Raw genomic sequence first — 23,791 nt, forward strand, 5'->3', positions numbered from 1 at the left:
GATCATTATTATTTCCAATGTTCCAAGAAAACTAATGTATTGAGCAGGTGATACACCATAAGGTACTACAAAAATGTTGGCAGGTTAGGTCTTGCCGTGCGCAGAAAACTGGTGCGCTTCTATTACAATGACCAGCAACGAGCCAACAATACATTGATAGGCTAAAAACGTATGAATATACTGGTCAACAAAAATCCTAAGATGTACATACTCACAAATGGAGCTTACAGTGATTGTAAAATGAAACTGCTCCAGATAAACTAGCAGGCAAATAACAGATCCGTGTGTGCACTAAATCAAACTATTATTGACCTGTAGTATCAGTTTGTATACCTCATGACGATCTGCCTTGGTGTCAGTTTAGGCCATGGCCTACCATGTAATGATCTGCACACTTATGAATGATCTTCGTCATGTGTATGATTTGGGACCTCTCCTTGATTGTCTAGTGGCATATACTGTGCCATGATAGCTCTAATCTCAGAGTCCATGTATGACTGAAACAAAAATAGGGAAATGTAATTCAGTTGATATTAATGAACAAAAACTAGCAAAAATTTGAAATGTGTTTGAAGAAAAATTACAATATCATGTATCCGTCATCAGCAGTAAAATGTTTGATCTACATGTGAACTACAGCTGACAAAATATTTGAGCATATCAACTACCAAAAACACAAGCTACTGCTAAAATCTATTCATGACATTTCTATTGCAAACTAAACGGCACAAAATCAGCGCAGCAAGCTGCCACAATTCATATCTATGTTAAACAAGTCACTCCTTTGCAACAGGTGCTGTTAGAATGAGAACCTAAATTATGGTTTCCAATGTGTAGCAGATATAATGCCACCATTCCATAGTACTAAAACATGAAGCATTTACCCAGGTAAATCAATATATGATTATGATGTAATGGGTACACATCATTTCTGCCTTCTTTTCAGTAGAATGTATAAATTGACGGAGAACTCATTCTTCCAGGTTTAGCAAGCCACGCGGAGGTGGAAAATAGGTAAAATGTACTTGACGTCACAAGGACTGGTGTCACAAACATGTACCAACAAGAAAGAGTCGGACAAGTTATGTGTACACATGGCAAAATAAAAGTGACAAAAATTAATGTACACTAAGTATGAGTAAGTGAAACACAAGCTGTAAAATGCAACATCTGGTTTACGGCTACATGTTATTATGGATGCAAGTTTGTTCTCTAGGTCATTGGATCAACCCAAAACTCATCCAAATGAACAAAAAAAGTTAAAATGTACAGAAGACAACTAAAGTGATCTAGAACTACCCAGTGGTTACCTACTTGCATCCCTACGTCCTAGTATGTTTTACTTCCATCACTATGTTTTGGATGCATCATTAGTCAAATGTTAAGTACTTAAGTGATAGTACAACAGCATCGATTTCTATATCAAGTTGATCATACACTTGCTTTTTTCATGCAAATTAGACTAGTTGGATATGTCTACACGTGACGGCACAAATCCAGCCATCTGCTTAATATAAAAGGGATAATACAAAAACCTCAAAGGGTAAGTCTTTAGGAAATGGAATCTATTTAACAAAAATAGATACTCCTACATTAGGAATAGGCTCAGAGATAGAAAATCACTCATCGTGAAACATGGTCAAACAACGAAAGAACAAAAGTAAGGGTGTGCATGTGCTAGCTTACCCTTAGTCTGTATTTGTATACAACATAACTTCCCGCTGCTACAACAGCAACAACTATCAAGATACCCCACACTGCAGCCCATGCTGCTTTAGCCTGAACTGCTGTCTTGCCTGCAGATTAACCATTCACATATACACAATTGATACACTAAGGATAAGCAAAAGCTATCAGCTCAGTTCAAAAATTACTTATGCAGGTGTCATGCTCTCTGATGTACAAAAGGTCACCACTGCAAGTGCAGTCATAGCCACCCCATGTATCTCTGCAGTTGCATTCAGGACACTGACAAGCTTTTCTCTCCTTGCACTCATCAATGTCTGCAAAAATTAAAAGAAATATGGTTTAAGGCATGCTGTATCTGATAGTTAAGCCTAGTGCTATGTATCTTACTTTACTGTTTCCTGTCATTTACTTTTCAGGCTACTAAGCCTTGTATTAGGAAGATGCTCAGCATCCACTTTAGAGATTAGAATATGCTGTTGGAGCAGGTAGACCACATTGCTCTATAAGTAGCAGTGGTGAGGACCTTCTTGTATCAGTTAAGCCTAGTGCTATGTATCTTACTTTACTATTTCCTGTCATTTACTTTTCAGGCTACTAAGCCTTGTATTAGGAAGATGCTCAACATCCACTTTAGAGGTTAGAATATGCTAGAGCAGGTAGACCACTTTGCTCTATAAGTAGCAGTGGTGAGGACCTTCTTGTATCCCAAGTATTGCACTTCAATTCAATCCAAGCGGCCTAGTGCCAAGCTGCCCTCTGGCAGCCCCAAATCTGAGATCCATTTGTGGTGTTGAGGCCAACAATTGGTATCTAGAGCCCAGGGTTCTTGAGTGAGCCAGCCATGTCCACCACCAGCCAGATCGAGAGAGCGTGCGCCGCTGCTGCTGCCGGTGCGATGATCAACCCTGGCGGTCCAGCAGCAGGAGCCGACAATCGCGCCACGTGCCTTGCTACCGCAGAGGCAGTGGCTACGGCGACGGTCAAGACGGCCAGGCAGGCGGCAGCTACGGCCCGGGCCACGGCGGCTGCGGCTGCAGCGCTGCGCGCCGAGTTGGAACGAGAGCCGGCTAGGGGATCACGAAGCCCGGACGGGCGCCGTCGCTAGTCGCCATCACCAGAGCGGCGTCGTGGGCGCCGCGGCCGTTCTCTGGTGGTGCAGACGGTCTACCGCGACTCATGGAGCGGGGACGCCATGACCGATGCTCACCAAGTCGAACTACCACGAGTGGAGCTTGTTCATGAAGGTGAAGATGCAGGCCCAGCAGCTCTGTGAGGCAGTCGACGTTGGCGGCGTGAGCTACAACGACAATCGACGGGCGTTGGAGGCATTGTGCCCCATCGTGCCTTCGGAATCGGCAACAACAAAGTACGCAGCGTGACGCTGCAGCAACTCCGCCAGGAGTGGGAAGGGCTCGCCTTCAACCCTGGTGAGCAAGTCGAGGACTTTGCCCTCCGCCTCTCCAATCTGATGCAGTAGATGGCGCGGAGCGGCGACATCGACCTCACCGAGGCTCGTGCGGTGGAGAAGCTCCTGCGGTGCATGTCGAAGAAGTATGCCCAGATCGTGCTCGCAATCGAGAAGCTCCTCGATTTTGAGGACCTCTCCGTCGAGGAGGTGACCGAGAGGCTGGATCACGAGGAGGCGCGTCACACCAAGCCGAGTGCTCTCGGAGGCAAGTTGTTGTACACGGTTGAGCAGTGGCAAACCTTCGAGAAGGAGGACGGCGCCGAGCACTGGGCCGAGGATTGCCCTTTTCCCCGGCGTGAGCGTGGCGGCGCAGCGAACGTCGCGGAAGCAGAGGAGGCTGCCCTATTTCTCGCGCACGGATTCCTGGAGCTGGGCGCAGAAGGGAGCAACGGCAAGGCGCAAGCTTCGACCTTCTGCACCGATTCCGCCACCAGCCTCGACATCGAGGAGCCACGAGCCCGTGCCTTCCTCAACACCGGCTCCAGCGAGGACAAGCTCGATGGCCGACAGCGGCGCCACCCACCACATGACCGGTCGCCGCGAGCTATTCACCGACCTCAACTGCAAAGTCCGCGACTCGGTGAAGTTCAGTGACGCCTCAAGGGTGGAGATTCAAGGCGTCGGCTCGATCGTCTTCGAGGCCAAGACCGGCGAGCACCGAATGCTTCACGGCGTCTACATCATCCCGACATTGCGCAACTCGATCATGAGCCTCGGGCAGCTGGACGAGGGTGGCTCGAAGGCGGAGATCGACAAGGGCGTGCTAAGGATCTGGGATCGGCGTGGCCGGCTTCTGGTCAAGGTCCGACGAGGTGCCAACAGCCTCTACGTCCTCCACCTCGAGACGGCCCAACCGCTCTTCCTCGCCGCACGCAAGGATGACGAAGCTTGGCGCTGGCATGAGCGGTTCGAGCATCTCCACTTCGAGGCACTACACAAGCTTGGCTAGGAGGCTATGGTGCGCAGACTGCCGGTGATCAAGCACGTCGAGCAGTTCTGCGACACCTGCGTCATCACGAAGCAGAGAAGCGCCTTCCCAGCGGCTCAAGCCCAGTACCGCGCCCAAGAGCAACTCGAGCTTGTCCACGGCGACCTTTGCAGGCCCGTGACGCCAGCGACTCCTGGAGGCCGGCGCTACTTCTTGCTGCTGGTGGACAATGCCACCCGGTTCATGTGGGTGGTCCTCCTGCCGACCAAGGACGCTGCTGCAGACGCCATCAAGTAGGTGCAGGCAGCGGCGGAGAAGGAAAGTGGCCACAAGCTCCAGATGTTGCGCACCGATAACGGCCAGGAGTTCACCACCTACTGCACGGATGAAGGCATTAAGCGCCACTTCTCGGCCCCCCTACTCGTAGCAGAACGGCGTCGTTGAGCACCGGAACCAGACCGTGGTGTCCATGGCATGGGCGCTGCTGAAGCAGAGGGGGTTGTCGGCCAAGTACAGGGGGGCGGTGGTGACGACAGTTCATCTGCTTAACCAATCGCTAACGAAGAGCTTGCAGGGCAAGACCCCGTACGAGGCATGGCATGGGCGATCGCCAACGGTGACGCACCTCCGCATGTTCGGCTGCCTCGCCTACGCCAAGGAGCTGAACCAGGTGACGAAGCTTGATGATCGCAGCAAGCCTGGAGTCTTCATCGGTATGCTGAGGGCACCAAGGCTTACCGCATCCTCGAGCCGAAGTCCCAGCGCGTGCGTGTGACGCATAACATCATCTTTCATGAAGGACGCGGCTGGGACTGGACCAAGGTTGGGGAAGGCACGACATCGGCAGTGGAGTTCACCGTCGACTACACGTGGATTGGAGGAGATGCGGGAGCACAGAGTGCATCTCCATCGACTTCATCAATGGCGTCTCTGGCTGCTGCGTCCCCTGCTCCGCCGTGCTCACCGTCACCAAGTCCGGGGGAGACCAGGAGCGCAAGGGCAACAGCTGGCACTCCACCCGCGCACCAACCGACTTCATCAATGGCATCTCTGGCTGCTACGTCCCCTGCTTCCCCTACTGCCACACCACCGCCCGCCAATCAAGCTCTGATCGAGTACGCCATGCCACTGGAGGATGAGGACCATCTGGACGAGTTCTACGACGATGAGCCTCTCCGCTACCGCATGGTGACTCCGTCAGGACAGGCGCCACGGCTCTTCACCCAGCTACACCTGACGCACGCCGACAAGCCAACTACCTATGTTGAGGCGCAAGGCGATCCAGCATGGCGAGCGGCGATGGAGCAGGAGCTCGAGTCTGTCGAGAAGAACAAGACTTGAGAGCTTGTCGATCTGCCTGCTAATCACTGCCCCTTCACCCTGAAATGGGTGTTCAAACTAGAGAAGGATGAGAAGGGCGCGGTGACCAAGCACAAGGCGTGGCTGGTGGCGCGCGACTTCGTTTAGTAGGAAGGCATCGATTACGACGACGCGTTTGCCCCCGTGGCGCGCATGGAGTCGTGCCCGTGTCTTCCTCGTGGTGGCTGCCCAGGAAGGATGGCGAGTTCATCATATGGACGTGAAGTCTACATTCCTCAATGGAGACCTCAAGGAGGTGTACGTGTATCAGCCGCCAGGCTTCGCCGTCGCCAGGGAAGAAGACAAAGTGTATCGCCTACGCAAGGCCCTCAACGGCCTGCGGCAGGCCCTGCGCGCCTGGAACACGAAGCTAGATGCCACGCTCAAGGCGGTCGGCTTCCAGCATATCGCGCACGAGGCGGCGGTGTACCGGCGGGGCAGCGGGCTCACTGTCCTGCTCATCGGTGTCTACGTTGACCACCTCATCGTCACCGGCGCTGAAGGAGAGGTGGAGAAGTTCAAGCCGCAGATGGAGAAGTTCGACATGAGCGACCTCGGCCTCCTCTGCTTCTACCTCGGCGTCGAGGTGCGTCGTGATGCCAGCGGCATCACCCTTCGTCAGACACACTACGCCAAGCGCATCCTCGAGCTCGGTGGCATGGCTGGCTACAACCCAGCATTCACCCCGATGGAAGAGCTCAGGCAGATGAGGTGGACTCCACGCACTACCGGCGGCTTGGCAGCAGCCTCTGGTACCTGGTGCACACCCGGCCGGACTTGGCGTCTGCAGTCAGGTTCGTGAGCCGGTTCATGGAGCGACCCACAGTGGAGCTCCTGCAGGCCGTGAAGCACGTTCTCCGATACGTGGCGGGCACCCTAGACTACGGTCACTACAAGAGTGCTCCAGGCACGATGTGGTTCGTCGGCTACTGTGACAGCGACCTTGCCGGCAACATCGACACAACCAGTGGAACTATGTTCTTCCTCGGTGACTGCTTCGCTAGCTGGCCATCCATCAAGCAGAAGGTGGTGGCACTGTCAAGCTGCGAGGCAGAGTACATTGCCACTACCACTGCGGCGACACAAGCTCTATGGCTGTCAAGGTTGCTTGCAGAGCTCCATGGCAGAAAGGTCGATGTGGTGGAGTTAAAGGTGAACAGCAAGTTTGCTCTTGCTCTGGCCAAGAATCCAGTCTTCCATGACAGGAGCAAGCACATCCGTATCAAGTACCATTTCAGTAGGGATTGCTTGGAGGAAGGGAGCATCAAGGCCAACCACATCACCGCTGGCAGACATCCTCACCAAGTCGTTGGGCAAGAGCAAGTTCCAGGAGATGAAGGGAAGGTTTGGACTGAGGCAGATCATTCAGCACCGGGCTTATGGGGAGATTGATAGTTAAGCCTAGTGCTATGTATCTTACTTTACTATTTCGTCATTTACTTTTCAGGCTACTAAGCCTTATATTAGGAAGATGCTCGGCATCCACTTTAGTGGTTAGAATATACTGGAGCAGGTAGACCACTTTGCTCTAGTGAGGACCTTCTTGTATCCCAAGTATTGCACTTCAAGTCAATCCAAGCGGCCTAGTGCCAAGCTGCCCTCTGGTGGGCCCCAGATCTGAGATACATTTGTGGTGTTGTGGCCAACAGTATCTGTTAGAGTAAATAGGAATAATAACACATTGTCTACCCACATGGGGTCTTAGTCCTATGCAATACAATGATTATCCCACCAATTCTATTCTCCTACATGTTATCACAAGTCTAGGTTTAGATCCCAACCCTAGCCATCGCAGCTTCCACACCGCGTGCCCCCGTGGAGAGATCGATCTCCGCCGGGGGCAACGCCACTGTTTAGGCGCCGGTTCCTATTGAACCAGTTGCCATCTTCGTCATCGTCGTCACGCAACAGATCAGGTCCACCTCTTCGCACTCATCGTCGCTGCAATCAGGCTGTCGCCGCCTCGATCTAGATCTACCCCGTGTGGAGGCAGCTGGGTCATACAATGTCCACGTGGTGGTGGCAGGCTACGACGTGTTGCTGCCAGCCGAGCGGCCTTCCGCCCCATCGATCTGCACGAGTGCTGCTCGCCTGAGCCGCGGCGTTGGGCCACGCTACCACCAACCAGGGCTTGCCTGCCTCACCGCACCAGCCTCCTCGTGAGGCTTGGAGGCCCCTGCCTCTCCTCTCTGTTCACTCCACTCTCTTCTCCATGTGCTTTTTGCCCATGAGGCAAAGCTAGGAGACAAAAGGATGGAGGACATTGCTAGGTGCAATTAATGAGTTGCACACAGAGGATCCCACTGCTGCTATTGTATCTTTTTTTCGGTCACCGATCAGGGTTGAGTCACCCATCACCTATCGACCTCGCGTGCTACTCCGACATTGGTGTCGACTACACCAGCCTCTACTTCTTCGACCATGCGACCAGGTCGGGAACGCTTGCTAAGGGGACGCCTTCACGTGGCATCCACAAGTCTTCATCGTCGGTTCATCATTACCTCTACAAATCGGGACGCTTCCGTCGGCTTCTTCCATCGTCGCTTCGCCTCGTGCATACTCGGTCCGTACAACCGACTACATGTGATCCACCAGACTCCCGTGACATCTGTCGCTGAGTACTACACACATCTTCAAGCCCGGGTTGCTGCTATGGCACTTGATCGAGCTGCAGCATCGCTGCCCATGTCCCTAGCCGTTGCATATATATCGCTGTCCCCTGTGCATCAACGATTGTGTTGCGCAATCTCTGTTGCGCCATCGTCTGCACATGGTCTTCGTCATGTTCAAGTCTTCTTTGTTGACATCGACCCGCGGTGCTGCTGCCGTACTTTGTTTATGGACTGCTCACCTTCGGGTTGGAGGTGTCTATTCCCACATTACTTTTTCTTCGTCCAACACAACCACTCCTGGTTGGGGCCCCTCTCCCTTGTCCGTCCAATATTGGCAACATTGTAGCGTGCTTTCGTCCCCAACGCACTAATGGGTCTAGCAAACCGAGCCCACATCTCGGTTCAGGCAGCTTGACAGCTTCGACCCTACCGTCCCCCCCGTCTACCTCGATTGCATCGTTGACTTTCTTCTACGACCACGATGGCCTTGATTGCGTCGACCTTGGCATCGCACCCTCCCACGACGACTGCCTCGACGCGCTTCCATCATCATCACAGCCCCTCTGCATCTGTGGCTTCACCACCTTGGCATCGGTTGCCTCCACTGCTATGTTGACCACAGCTATCTCCAGCCTGGCATCACGCTCGACTACCTCGACATCAACACAAAGGGCTACCGCCTTGCATGAGGACTCATTGGCTTCTTCTCCAGCCACAGCTTACAGCGATTATGTGAGAACTTTGAACATCACATAAATAATTATTTCTAATTAGAACCATAAGGGAGGCAAAAGTTTTACCAATTGCAGGCATGCAACACGGCCTACTGATTCTAACTTAATTGCTTGGTGGTGCCACGTTCTGCTGTAACTAGATAAACACCACCAAAAAGGGTTTTAATTATTTAGTTGTGCTGGTCCCTTGGTGGATTTGGAAGCATAGGAATAGATGTGCTTTTTAGGGGCTTCTCCTAATTCTAGCCCCTTAGTACAAGAGAATAGAGGTGAGGCAAAAATGTTGTGTGTGACAGGGGCCAAAGGACTTGGGCACATTTGGCCACAGTCTGGTCGTATGGGTGGTCTGGTAGTCGCCTTTAGTATTCTTCGGCGAGTGAAGCTTGCAAACCCTTTAGGGCTTGTATGAGTCTCTCCTTTGACTCCTTTTTTTTCTTTTAAACATAATGATACACAACTCTCCTATGTGTTCGAGAAGAAATGGTTATGCTGAGGCAACTTATATTAGTAAACACAACACCTTCACACTTTTTAACACCATCTCCTCGGAAACCAGCTGGGCACTGGCATTTCCCATCTCCAGATTCCTGGAAAGGACAAAAAGGGTTAAGAAGCAACAGACCGATATTCAGTAATAAAGCCATATATCATGTAACAAGTCCTAAACCTACCTGGCAAGCAGAGAATGTTTTTCCATTACGAGTTTCATGCCAACATCCCCCATGGTTTATCAAACATTTTCCTGGTCCAGCAGCTGCAAATAACATAGGTGACTATTATGAACTTCTTTATTACCTTACATAAATTGTTTAAACAAACTGTGCATGTTTCAATGCATGGCAAAAAGGGATGCATATTCCACAATTTAAGGAAGGCAAATTCATACCAAGGTGTGCAAGTTTACAATACTACAACATAATTAAATTCCAGAACAATGGTAAAAACTGTCACTGCTCAATAGCTCAATAGATCACTCGAACAAAACAAATAAAATATTTTATGAACTTAATCCATAGTGCACTAAACGTTTTATTATCAATGTTTACTGGACCCCATTTGACTTGTTTATAAGCGCATCTTTTGATTTGTATGGAATATCTGGATTTTGAGCACAACGGAGAAAATGAAGGTGACAAGCTGAATAGACACTTTCAAGTGAAAACAGCTCTGCTAGCTTCACTCTTGTCGCTTCTCCTTACATCTCTACTATATGAAGTACGAAGTGTCTGTGCCGTCAGTGCACAAAGTTTCGTCCGTCGTCCATCTCCTCCATCTCCCCTGTGCGGTCTCCGCGAGATATGATGATTGATGATCTCCTAAACCGCTCCGGCGCTCCCACGTGGCCACGTCTCTGGAAAAACGCCTCCCTGAATCACTCGTGCCTCCGCTCCAATGCGTCCGAAGAAGAGCAGTCCGCCGCCACAATATCGGAGGGGAGGATCCAGAGCCGTCACCCGTCGTGTCCAATCGTGGGCCACTCCTCCCTAAATCGCGTGCCTCCGTGCGCTAAGGAAGCGGCTCGACTAGGGCGAAGGACGCGACAGCACGGGAATCCCGACGATGAGGGAGGCAACCGTAAGTAGTGGGCACACGGGGATAGTCAGATGAATCAGGCGGTGGCGAGTTGGCCACCTTGCGCACGCGGCGCGCATGTCTTCCTGGTCGGTGGATGGATCACCGGCAACCCATTGTCGCTCGAGCCTTCCCATTGACAGCCGTGGCACAAAAAGCCCAATTTGCCTACGGCAGCAGCAGGCATGCCGGGCCGTCTATTGACTGTTCGTGGCTGCCCACTGCACCTCCTGCCAAAACCTCCATGCCGCCACAGCTATCTCTCCTGGCAGGTAAACGTAGGGTTCATATTTATGCATGGGCACACTACCAAGATTTGTTCCTTTTGGTCTACTTTGATCATTACTTGCAATTTGTGGGGTTATATTTATATGCATGGCTGAGGCACAAACGCATTAATTTAATTTATGGTACAGCCCCTGATCAATTAAATATTATTAGACATTTAACAAACCTTCGACGATATTCTGTAAAAAGATTTAGGGGGTGTTTGGTGCCCAGCCTTGGATTGCACTGCCACGGATGTGGCTCGCCACAGAAAATCGGATGTTGTTTGGTTTGTGCATAAAGTGAGCCTCGCCACAGGTTCATTTGCGCCAGCTTTTTCGCCACAGGTGCGGCGAGCTTTTTTCTCCGCCACAAGACTGGCACGCCACCGCCACAAGACTGTGGCGCGCCACAGCCTGGCGTGGCTTCCAACTGCGGGCATCCAAACAGCCCCTTACTACAGGCTCAAAATTAAGAATAAGGCTTGAAATAGTTCAGACTTTCCTATATATGGTCTCTGCCAATTTTTTCCATTGGCTCATTGTATACATGAAGAAATGATCGTAACAGTTCATAGCATCCTGCAGTTTGCTTCTGACAAGGACATAGCAAAATTACCATGATATCCACATGGCTTAATAACTACACTAACCTCCATCATATTCATCCATCAGCCGTTCAGTATTGCCATCTTCTGAATATGGTAAAGCTAACATCACACTTCCTAAATGTTTGAATCCACAAGATTTGTATCGCCATGTTAGGCTTCACCAATCGAATGGTTGACCATCTAATGCCTACATATCTCAAAATTTTCATTGGTCTTAATAGATTATCAGTTTATTAGTTTCAAATCTAATGCCTTTTTGAAGACACTAACAAAAAAACTCTAGTTCAAAATTTAGCGCAAGGGTGTGGGGGAAGAGCTGTCCACTAATCCTCATATGATCAAGATGACCATCATGTCGTCTTCGAGAGTTTCCATTGAATGATCAAGATGATCGTCATGTCTCGAGATTTGATGCTTCTGGGGTTTTTTCTTCCAAGTCTGCGTACAGAGCTTATTTCTATGGATCAGTGACCTTTGAACCTTGGCACTGGTTGTGGAAGTCTTGGGCCCGGACACAATGCAAAAAATTTCTCTGGTTAGCGAACCGCAATAATGTTGGACAGCGGACAGGCTTGCTAAGAGGGGGCTCTCTCATCCTGATAAGTGTCCTCTTTGCGATCAAGAAGATGAGTCAATACAGCATCTCCTAACAACGTGTGTAGTGACAAGAGAGTTCTGGTTCAGATTGTTTGCTCCAATTGGTCTAGCTGGTTCTGTTCCTAGACAGAATGAAGGTAACTTTGCCAACTGGTGGCGCAAGACAATGAAAAGGGTGGAGAAAGAGCATAGAAGGGGAGTGAATCCTCTGATAATCTTGGTCGCTTGGATTATCTGGAAGCATAGAAATGCATGTGTTCGAGGGTGCTGCACCTTCGGTAACATCAATTACAAGGGAATTCAAAGATGAACATAGTCAAGCTGAAGGGTTTAGAGTTTGGTGGTAGAATCTAGTTTTCTTTGTAGCTTTGGTCGGGTCATGTTGTTTTTTGGCTCAAGTTTTTCGTCTTTATTTTGATGCTCAAACCACCTCTCATATTTGGTCCCCGTATGAGATCAGTGGGTTGTATGGGCACCATTTTCTTCTTCTAATACAATGAAGCGCAGCTCCTGAGTATTCAAAAAAAAAAAAAACTAATCCTCATATGGTTCTTTTTCAAGTGACAAGCTAGAAAAATAATTATTTTATATTCAAGGGTGTACGGAATGGTATTCTGATTGTCAAATTCTTCATGCCCACGTTCAAAGTTTTTCTTCATTTGATAAAGTTCGGAAAATCTTAGATGCAAAACTGATTCTATGCATGCCCATGCTGATCTGGGGCGTGCCGCCGGTGGGCGACGTGACGTGAGCACATGGACACGGTGCTGCTCAAGTTCGGCCTTGTTTAAATCCAGGGTGTAAAGTTTTGGGGTGTCACATAGTGGTGTCGCATGGGGTGTTCGGATACTAATAAAAAAACAAATTACAGAATCCGTAAGTAATCCGCGAGACGAATTTATTAAACCTAATTAATCCGTCATTAGCACATGTGTTACTGTAGCAAGCGCATTGTCAAATCATGGACTAGTTAGTCTTAAAAGATTCGTCTCGCAAATTAGTCGCAAACTGTGCAATTAGTAATTTTTTTAGTCTATATTTAATACTCCATGCATGTGTCCAAACATTCGATGGGATAGGGAATAAACTTTAGGGGGAGGAACTAAATAAGGCCTTCATGTGTGTGCACCATCATCTTCAGGTGCCAGAATGGGGAGCATCGTGCGCTGACAAATGTTTACATCCCGAAGCTCCAGTCGAGCATTGTCAGCATTGGACAGTTGGACAATCACGGGTTTGAGGTCCTCATCAACAGCGGCGTTCTGCGCATCATGGATCGCGAATGGCAACTTCTCGCCAAGGTACAGCGCTCCCGTAGCCACCTCTACATGCTTGACTTGAAGGTTGTGCAGCTAGTGTGCCTCGCGGCGTGGCACACCAAGGAGCCATGGCTGTGGCATGCTCGCTTCAGGCATCTGAGCTTCGACGCGCTCGGGCGGATGGCGAAGGAGCAGATGGTGCGCAGGCTGCCGCACATCAAACACGCCGGCAAGGTACGACAGCTGCCTAGCGAGCAAGCAGAGGCTGCCCTTCCCCAAGGTAGCCAAGTACTGTGCCGGCGACGTGCTAGAGCTTGTCCATGATGACCTCTGCAGACCAATTACTCTGGCAATGCACGGAGGGCTGCGGTACTTCCTACTCCTAGTCGATGACTGTAGCCGCTATATGTGGTTGCAGCTCCTAGCAAGCAAGGACGAGGCGGCAGCGATCAAGAATTTCCAAGCTCAAGCAAAGGTGGAGTCAACGAGGAGGGCTTCGAGTGCTGAGGACAGACCGTGGTGGCGAGTTCACCTCAGTGAAGTTCACAGAGTATTGCGTTAATCGTGGCATGGCACGCCACTTGACCGTGCCATACTCGCCGCAGCAGAACGGCGTCATGGAGCAGCGGAACCAGACCGTCGTCGGCATGGCGCACAGCATGATGAAGGCAAAGCACATGCCAGCGGAATTCTAGGAGGCGGCGGTGAGCACGGCGATGTTCATCCTCACCTGTGCACCGATGAAGAGCCTGAAGGGCACCCTTCGAAGCTTGGCACGGGAGGAAGCCCAACATCTCATTTATGAGAACGTTCAGTTGTATTGGCAACGTCAAGGCGACGAAGCCAAAGAGCACGCCGCTAGTGCCCCTAGGGTACGAGGCCAGCAGCAAGGCATACTAGTTGTTTGACCCACACGGAGGCAAGGTCATCGTCTCGCACAACGTCGTGTTCGACGAGAAAGCGGCCTAGGATTGGGAGTATGCGGGCACAGGGGAAGCTAGCAGGGTCAGGGGCACCTTCATCATCGAGTACTTGGCCATTCATAGTGATGGAGATGCAGGAGGAGTCGGCTGCGGACACGACGAGTACAGTAGCAGCGGCAGCTCTAGATGAGCCACCAAGTCCCGGAGGAGTCTGTTCGCCTGCGCTAGCCATCCCCTACTCCCGACAGCGCAGGCGAACAGACTCCTCCGACAGCAGAGCAGACGCCTCTACCACCATCCCCTACTCCGGCAAGCCAAGGGACTCCTCCACCGACGCCGGTCAAGTTCACGACTCCACCGAGCAACCAGGACACACACGTCGACGCGCATCATCAGGATGAGGTGTGTTTCTGCACCATGGACAACCTCGTCAGTGGCTCTGCTACTTCGGGATTGGCGAGCAGAGTGCTCGATGACGAGGAGCTGCTACTGATGAGTGCAGAGGAGCCGCCCACGTTCATTGACACCGAGCGTGATCAGAACTAGTGGTAGGCCATAATCAAGGAGTTGAAGGCGATCGAAGACAACGGGACGTGGGAGCTCGTTGATCCGCCTCTCGAGTGTCATCCAATTGGGCTCAAATGGGTCTAGAAGGTCAAGCACGGCACCATTGCCAAGCACAAGGCACTAGCTCATCACCAGGGTTTTCATCCAACAAGAGGGCATCGACTTCGAGGAAGCCTTCACATGGGTGACGTGGATGGAGTCCGTCCACCTCCTGCTGGTGCTGGCGGCGGCGAATGATTGACACGCCCATCACATGGACGTGAAGTCCACCTTCCTTAACAGCGAGTTCTCAGAGACAGTCTCTGTCAAGCTAGCTTCAGGTTTCGCCGTCGAGGGGCAACATCACAAGGTGCTCCGACTGCGCGAGGCCCTCTACGGGCTGAGGCAGGACCTCGCGAGCATGGAATGCCAAGTTAGACGCCATGCTGGGCGAGCTCCGCTACGCCAAATGCGCCACCTAGCATGCACTCTACATGCGACGACTAGGGGAGGAGCAAATCATCGTCGATGTGTACGTGGATGATTTGATCATCACTGGTGGACGGGAGATCACTCGCTTCAAGCGTGTGATGGCAGCTTGATTTCGCATATGTGATCTTGGCTTGCTCTCCTACTACCTCGGCATCGAGGTGAAACAAGGGAGGAGCGTGGTCACCCTGTGCCAGCTGGCGTACCTTGAGAAGCTGGTGGAGCGGATCGGCATGGCGGACTGCCAGACATGAGCAACTCCGATGGAGGAGCAGCTGAAAGCATCGCGGTGAAGGTGGACGCGATGAACTACCGAAGCATCACCAGCAGACTGCGCTACACGACTCACACGGCCGGACATTTTGTTCGTCGTGGGCTACTTGAGCAGATTCATGGAGGATCTAAGGGAGGATCACTGGGTTACGGTGAAGCGGCTCCTGCGCTACGTCAAGGGGATGACTGACAAGGGTGTGGTCTTCCCCAAGACTAGCGGAATTGGGCTACGGCTCAAATGTTTCAGTGATGCGGACTGCGGACATGGCGGACGACGTTGATAGGCGGAAGAGCACCTCTGGCATGCTCGTCTTCCTTTATTCGTCTCCGATCGCCTAGTCACGGAAGCAGAAGGTGGTGGCGTTGTCGACGTGCGAGGCAGAGTACATCGCGACGGCCACGGCGACATGCTAGGGCTTAGTGGCTACACCGGCTGCTGGGCGAGTTCATCGGGGAAGAAGTTCGCTCGCTGACTCTGATGGTGGACAATCAGCCCACCATCGCCCTTGCCAAGAATCCAGTCCTCCACTGACTGGAGCAAACATATCGACATCAAGTTTCATTTCCTTCAGGATTGCATCTATGGAGGACAAATCCTCCTAGAGTTTGTCGAGACCGGCCGGCAACTCGCGGACATCATCACCAAGCCACTTGGGCGTCTTCAGTTTTTAGAGTTGAAGAACGAGATTGGCATGGTGGATCTCAAGTCTAAGGCTTAGCAGCAGGATTAGCGGAAGAATTGTGTGATAATCTACTGCTCTTGCTCTTTGTTTTGCTGCACCAGGTGTTAGACCTTTGGTTAGCTCTTGTTGTCCTTGTATTGCATTGTATAGGTATGGCAATAGGCCATCCTTGTAGTGGCATAACTTAGCCATGTAGTAGTAAGTGGGCTGAGATCAGCCATGTAGTATTAGTACAAGTAGTTGGTGTACTCACCATGTACTAGAGTATATATAAACTAGGCAATGCAATAGAGCATAGGATGTTCAGTTGCTACACATATTCAGAGTTTCAAACTTGCAGTATGTGTGTGAGCTCTGTTCTAATCCTCCTACCTCTAGTTGTGAGTGTGTGTGAGGGTGTTGGTGAGCCAACGGTATTCACCATGTACTAATGTACCTTGTAGTTGGGTACCGTTTAGTTCCTTCCATTTTGCAAAATTTTTCAAGATTCCCCGTCACATCGAATCTTTGGACACATGCATGAAGCATTAAATATAAATAAAAAATAAAACTAATTACACAGTTAGACGAAATTCACGAGATGAATCTTTTAAGCCTAATTAGACTATGATTGAACACTAATTGCCAAATAAGAACGAAAGCACTACAGTACCATTTCGCCAAAAATTTCGCCAACTAAACAAGGCCTTAGTACTAGACTTGTATATACACCAAGGCAAAGGAATGAAGCAAATCAGTTCAGTTTGCCACACATTTAGAGTTTCAGACTTGTGTTGTGTGTTGTGTGCGTACTCTATTCTCACCCCGTCTTCTATCTCTAGCCGCGGGTGAGTGCGAGGGTGTTGGTGAGCTGATTGCTCACCTGTGCAAGGAGATCGAGGACCAACAGGGATGAAACCAGATCGGATACAATCCCATATTTTTTTCTCGGATCTCGAAAGCAGATACAGATCATGCCAAATATGTCAGATATTGATATCTATGCCATATACATATAAAAAATGGATACGGTACGAATATTAAATGTTCGGATTCAGATATGGACTATCCACGTAGGGTTTTGACTCTTTCGTGACGGATGGATATCAGGAAAATATCCATCACGTTTTCATCCCTATTTATAGTTGAATGATTCTTGATTAGTTTACTATCGGTCTCCATCTTTTCTGGATTAATATCTTCCTTAGTTATCTTCATCTGTCATCTCTTTGATCAAATTTTTACAAGTTGTTCTATATTTAAATGGAACTTATGCATGCTAGCAATTCTCTCCAAGTGTAGTGTCTCACACACTCCTTTTCAACCATTGACAATCTTGCTTCCCTCCAATGGTATTTACCCTATTATCATCTATAGTAATAAAGGCTGGTTGTAACATTTTCTCAGTACTATTTAGCAGATTTAAAATATCCTCTTTGATGATGGTTTAAATACCAAAGAAAACAATTCCTAAATGCCAAATTGAAATATCCTCTAGCTGCCATCTATCATATTTAAATAGCACATTCTATCATATTTAACATCCTCTTTGTTTAACAAGCTTTTTGTTTCAAAATGCCCCTTCCAAAATGCAACTTGTTAATATAGCTGACACCAAGGTTATATTATTAACCATTTTAGAATGTGAGAAAATAGAACAAAAGACATTACGTTCACAATTGCTGTAGCCATCGCCTTTGAACTGTACACCATTGAAAGTGGGGCATTCACACACTCTGCCACGGAAGGTGTCCTGAGTAAAAGAATGTTTAAATGACATTGATGTGAGAAAATAGAAAAATTATTCAGACATACACATCAATGAATATATTGTACCTATCTACACATACCCTACATGCTGTTACATTAGCAGATTTGTCTTGCCAGCAACCCCCATTGTCATTCAGACACTCATTAGTCTCTATATCTGTTTCGAAACAGCTCAACAATTAGTAGCCTGCATATAATAAATTACTGCTTACTGTGCATTAGGTGTTAAATAGTTTTATGTGTGCTTACCATCACTCAGGCAAACATTTGGTTCAGTAGTTTCCTCAAAACCAGCACAAATAGCTTTGAGGACAGCTTTCCTCTCAAGCTTCCCTGTATTCCTTTTCCAGGTTAAAGTCATACAGAGTGGATGTAAGTTTGTATACCTGTGGAATATTTACCTCGATATTGCCGGTTGTTCACAACAAGAGTAGGCAATATAGTAACATCTCCTCTTGAACCTTTCCCAATCTATACAATATAACAGCACAAATTAACCCATAAATAATCAATGACAGTAAATGTTCAATGAAATAGTCTGTGTGACTGTTAATTTTTTAAAAAATAAATAAATCTATGGTGCTTTATTTTACTAATAAAAGCTCCAAAACAAACTACGTAATACTAGGTCACTTCACCTGAGCATCTTGTTCCATTTTAAGCAACGGGTGGTCAGAATCAGCATTTGGGTCTCCCATGCATTTATCGACCTTCTTCACATCCAGACCTATTTCAAGTGTAAAAACATTACAGCTGTTATATGTATGTATACTGAAGTGATAAACCATTATATCTGCAAGTTGCATGTCTGATTACATGTCATGTTATGAACTGTGAACATCTGAACACTAATTCAAGTGAGAGTAAACAGAGATTAGCAAGTGGATGCCAAGCATGTTAAAAGCTTACAAACATGCTTACAAAAAATATATACAATGTGTGTTCTTCAGAAAGGGAGAAAATAACAGAGCCAACCTAGTGATTTGATGACAGTTTCTGCACATTTTTTGTTGTACTTCTTCTCCTTCATTGGGCACCTTATGTGAAAATCAGTCACATAATCCCACCAGACCCATGGTCTCTTATTTTCATTTGCAACTTTAAACACACATAACTGTCTGAGGTTCTCTACCACCACATCCTTTCCTTCATAGCCTGTGCTAAAATCTTGCTCAGGATCAGGTGCACAGTACCTCCCATGGTTTATGCATTGGGACTTGCACTGTTTACTGATGACAAATGCTTGAGGGCAGTACCAAGTAATGTAATGGGGCAGTGAATTGACTATAGCCACCTTTCTCAAGTAGTTGGGCAGCTCCTTTAAATTCCTTGAGAAAATTCATCAACATATCGCATTTAGGCCCGCACTCATCATTGCTGTTTGTCCATAACTCATACTCAACACGGTCATCTGGATGTGGAACAGCCTCCCTCCAATCAAGATTCACATTAACCATTTCCCCATCTTTAACAGCCTTTTTCAACTGGTCACCAAATTTTTTATCTATAAGTGCAGAAGGAATGGTTATGTTTTGTATGTACTTTGCAGCCTCATCATCTTCACGAGGTAAATCCATTGTTATCAATGGTTCATCCTTGTCATCAACTACAAGTACTGCAGAGGCACCAGCATTTTGCGCATTCCAAACCTTCTTCGCAAATAGGCAGTCTAGAAAACACATACGGAGGAAAACTAGATTACCATGAAGCTTGAGGAAATAAAACAGTGATGATGAAGGTTACAAGGAAATAAAGGATATATTTCAGAAGTTACTAGGGACGATAAGAAAAAACAGCTAATCTATATACTCTCAAAGTTAAACCCCACTAGATGTTCTATCTCTTCATGTAAGGTGTCAACATCATTCCCCCACTAAGTGCCCCACTAACTTGCAATTCTTTCATGCAAGCTATCCATGTCATGTCTTATTAATTACAAAAGTTGTCCATGTCATCTCATTATGTGCAATACTTTTAATCTTTTAATCTATCAACATATAAGTCATCTACATTTGAACGTAATTAGTACGTATGCCCCCCAAGTAGGCCTCGACGAGAGTGCTAAGAGACAGTTCTGGGAAGACTTAGATGGCCTGATTAGAGCTGTACCTAGTAGTGAGAAATTTTTTATAGGAGGAGATCTTAATGGGCATTTAGGTACTACAAGCGCAGGTTTCGAGACAGTTCATGGAGGTTTTGGGTATGGTAGTAGGAATCAGAAGGGGGAGGAAAGTTCTGGACTTCGCAGGTAGCTTTTGACCTGATGATAGCCAACACTTTCTTTAGAAAGAGAGAATCACTTTCTTTAGAAAGAGAGAATCTCATCTAGTGACCTTCAGTAACAGGACAACACTCTAGCCAGATTGACTTTATCCTCGCAAGAAGAAAGGACAAACGAGCATGCTTGGGCTACAAGGTGATACCAGGGGAGTGTGTTGTTTCTCAACATAAGCTTTTGGTGCCAGACTTTCGTTTTCAGGTGCGTGCCCGTAGGGATAAACAAGCTAAGATTGAAAGAACAAAGTGGTGGAAACTGAAAGGGGAGACGTCAGAGGTATTCAGGGAAAGGGTTATTCAAAGAGGGCTCTTAGAAGGAAGAAGAGGACATAAACAACATGTGGGAGAAGATGGCAACCAACATCCGAAAGGTGGCCTCAGAGGTGTGTGGAGTAACCAAAGGAAGTGGAGGCGAGGCTAAAGATACTTGGTGGTGGAACGAGGAAGTCCAAAGGGCTATTAAGGAGAAGAAAGAATGCTATAGATGCTTGTACCATGACAGGAGTATGGACAACATAGAGAAGTACAAGGTGGCAAAGAAGACTGCAAAGCGAGCTGTAAGTGTGGCAAAGGGTAGAGCGTACGAGGATCTTTACCAACATTTAGGTACGAAGGAAGGAAGAGAAGGACATTTATAGAATGGCTAGGGTTCGTGAGAGAAAGATAAGGGACTTCAACCAAGTTAAGTGCATTAAGGATGAAAGGGAGCATCTCTTGGTGAAGGAGGATGAGATCCGACATCAATGGCAAGAGTATTTTGACAAATTGTTCAATGGTGAGAATACGGACACAACCTTTCAGTTGGATGACTCTTTTGATGACACCAATAGGACACTTTGTGCGGAGAATCCAAGAATCTGAGATCAGAGAGGGCGTTGAAAAAGATGAAAGGAGGTAAGACGATGGGACCGGATGGTATCCCAATCGAGGTGTGGAGATGCCTCGGGGACATAGCTATAGTATGGCTATCCAAGCTCTTCAACCATATTTTTCGATCGAGTGGAGAAGTATATTAGGTACCGATCTACAAGAATAAAGGGGATATTCAAAGTTGTACTAATTACCGGGGAATTAAGTTGATGAGCCATACTATGAAGCTATGAGACAGAGTTATCGAGCATCGCTTGAGAGCAATAACGCGGATCTCTATGAACCAATTTGGTTTCATGCCCGGTAGGTCAACCATGGAAGCAATTTTCTTAATAAGACAAGTTATGGAGCGATATAGAGAGAAGAAAAAGGACCTACACATGGTTTTTATTGACTTAGAAAAGGCTTATGACAAAATACCAAGGAATGTTATATGATGGGCTTTGGGCAGACATAAAGTCCCAACGAAGTACGTCGGGCTCATTAGGGACATGTACAATAATGTCGTGATTAGTGTTTGAACAAGTGATGCAGACACGGATGACTTTCTGATTAGGATAGGACTACATCAAGGGTCAGCTTTGAGCCCTTATCTGTTTGCCTTCAGTGATGGATGAGGTCACAAAGGGCATACAAGGGGACATCCCTTGGTGTATGCTTTTCGCGGACAATGTAGTGCTAGTTGATGAAAGTCGGAACAGGAGTGAATCAGAAACTGGAGTTATGGCGGGAGACTTTGGAATCCAAAGATTTTAGACTCAGTAGAACTAAAACTGAGTATATGAGATGTGACTTCGGCACTACTACTCGGGAGGAGGAAGATATTAGTTTGAAAGGTCAAGTAATGCCTAGGAAGGAATATCTTTCGATATTTAGGATCAATGCTACAGAGAGACGGGGATATTGATGAAGATGTTAGCCATAGAATCAAAGCAGGGTGGATGAAGTGGCGCCAAGCATCTGGTGTCCTATGTGACAAAAGGGTACCACAGAAGCTAAAAGCTAAGTTTTATAGGACGGACGATTAGACCTGCTATGTTGTATGGTGCAGAATGTTGGCCTACGAAAAGACGACATGTTCAACAGATAAGTGTCGTGAAAATGCGTATGTTGCGTTGGATTTGCGGTCATACAAGAAGGGATCGAGTTCGGAACGATGATATACGTGATAGATTAGGGGATAGCACCAATTGAAGAAAAGCTTGTCCAACACCGGTTGAGATGGTTTGGACATGTCCAACGTTGACCTCCAGAGGCACCGGAGCGTAGTGGAAAGCCTAAGCCAGGATAGTAACGTGAAGAGAGACAGAGGAAGACCTGAAGTTGACTTAGGGTAGAGGCAATAAAAGGAGACTTGAAAGGATGGAATATACCCAAAGACTTAGCCTTAGATAGGAGTGCTTGGAAAACAGCTATTCACGTGCCTGAACCTTGATTGCTTCTGCTGGGTTTCAACTCTAGCCTACCCCAACTTGTTTGGGACTTAAAGGCTTTGTTGTTGTTGTTGTTGTTGTTGTATATAAGTCATGTACAGTATGTTATTTGTTTTATCATCCTATCAGTTCTAAAACATGATCTAATATTCTATTAACTTTTTTCTTCTATTAGCTTACCGATTTTTACCGGATCCGATGCAATAAAATAGCATGCAAACCAAGCTCATATATACAGAGTAGCCATGGTACCATACCATAATGCTATATATGCAATAAATTTATTCCTAAGAAAGTCTCACAGCAACACGCGGGATATTCTTCTAGTATAGCAGAAAGTCATGTGAGATCAGAGTCAAATTTTCGGCGCAAAGAGAAACTAATGCAAAAATAAGCCAGAGAATCAATAATTTCCTAGTAAGATATTTTTCTCAATTGACTCAATGCACAGCTAAGGTCAGATGGCAATGTAAAGCAATCAATGCAGCATTAGAAGACCAATTCATCAAAATGGTCTGCAGCACTCTTCACTCGTGCTCACTGCTTAGTACTACAACAAAATCTCTTGCATCACCATTCTGCAAGTCTATTCAGTAGCAGCATAAGCCTCTCGATGAACAGACCCAATTATCTGAAACCACCAATTTTGGCGTGTATGCCTACAGGAGCCCGTATTCAGCATCCAATGTATGGATCCACCAATTTATTTTCTTAATAATGAAATGGAGACAATAAAAAACCTAATCCATTGTTACAATTTATAGTGGTGTTAACCTCCTCGCCAGAGAACTTAGAACATGCTAAGCTAGCACCACCTTTTTGTAGTATGCTACAACCCACAAAACCAACCGGTAATAATTAACCAATTAGTTTGCAGCAAAGGGCATGGCCCAAATCAGCCGCGCAAAGACAGAGATCGAGAGATCGGGGGACACTTACCCCCGCGGTCGACGAGGAGGAAAGTGAGCATCGCGCCAGGCTTAGCACGGAAGGGATGCCTGCCGTCGAAATCGTCGCAAGCGTTGGCGTTGTCCTTAGGGTACACGACGGCGCCCGCCATGCTCCCGCCGTACTGCGGGATGCCGAAGTTTCCTATAGCGCTGTCGCGCCGTCCCCGCAGCGAAGTCGGCGACGTCACCATCAGGCTGTTCTTCTCCACCACGAAGCGCGCCTCCACCGCCGCTGCCGACGCGAGCAGCTCCAGCAGCAGAAGCAGCAGCCGCCGAAACCCTAGTGCGCCCATCGCGTGCGAGCTCCGGCGGCGGCAAGGGCTTTAGATCAGAAGAGAGGCTCAACGGAATCGATACGGATGCAGATTTTCTTTATTTCTTTTTATTGCCCCACCGATATCTGCCTCTCTCTCTTGTATCGCACTCGCTCAGCTCGTGGTTCGCGTGGTCAGCGCGAGTGCTGTGAATGCTGGCCGTAGTCACCGACTCACCATGGACCAGGG

General features: G+C 48.0%; 1 protein-coding gene across 1 annotated transcript; it reads right to left on the minus strand.

Moving 5' to 3' along the window:
- Positions 1 to 23,743, minus strand: LOC136526638 (vacuolar-sorting receptor 3-like). Its single transcript, XM_066519242.1, is given in 13 exon segments — positions 1 to 497; positions 1,687 to 1,796; positions 1,875 to 2,003; positions 9,311 to 9,377; positions 9,462 to 9,544; positions 17,660 to 17,741; positions 17,839 to 17,915; positions 18,008 to 18,091; positions 18,160 to 18,229; positions 18,397 to 18,485; positions 18,734 to 19,031; positions 19,033 to 19,427; positions 23,278 to 23,743. Coding segments are annotated over 13 exon segments (1,890 nt in total). The 5' UTR covers positions 23,582 to 23,743; the 3' UTR covers positions 1 to 395.
- Between the last annotated feature and the right edge of the window lie 48 nt (positions 23,744 to 23,791).

Source organism: Miscanthus floridulus, chromosome 2 (assembly GCF_019320115.1).
Source record: "Miscanthus floridulus cultivar M001 chromosome 2, ASM1932011v1, whole genome shotgun sequence".
Classification (NCBI taxonomy): Eukaryota; Viridiplantae; Streptophyta; class Magnoliopsida; order Poales; family Poaceae; genus Miscanthus; species Miscanthus floridulus.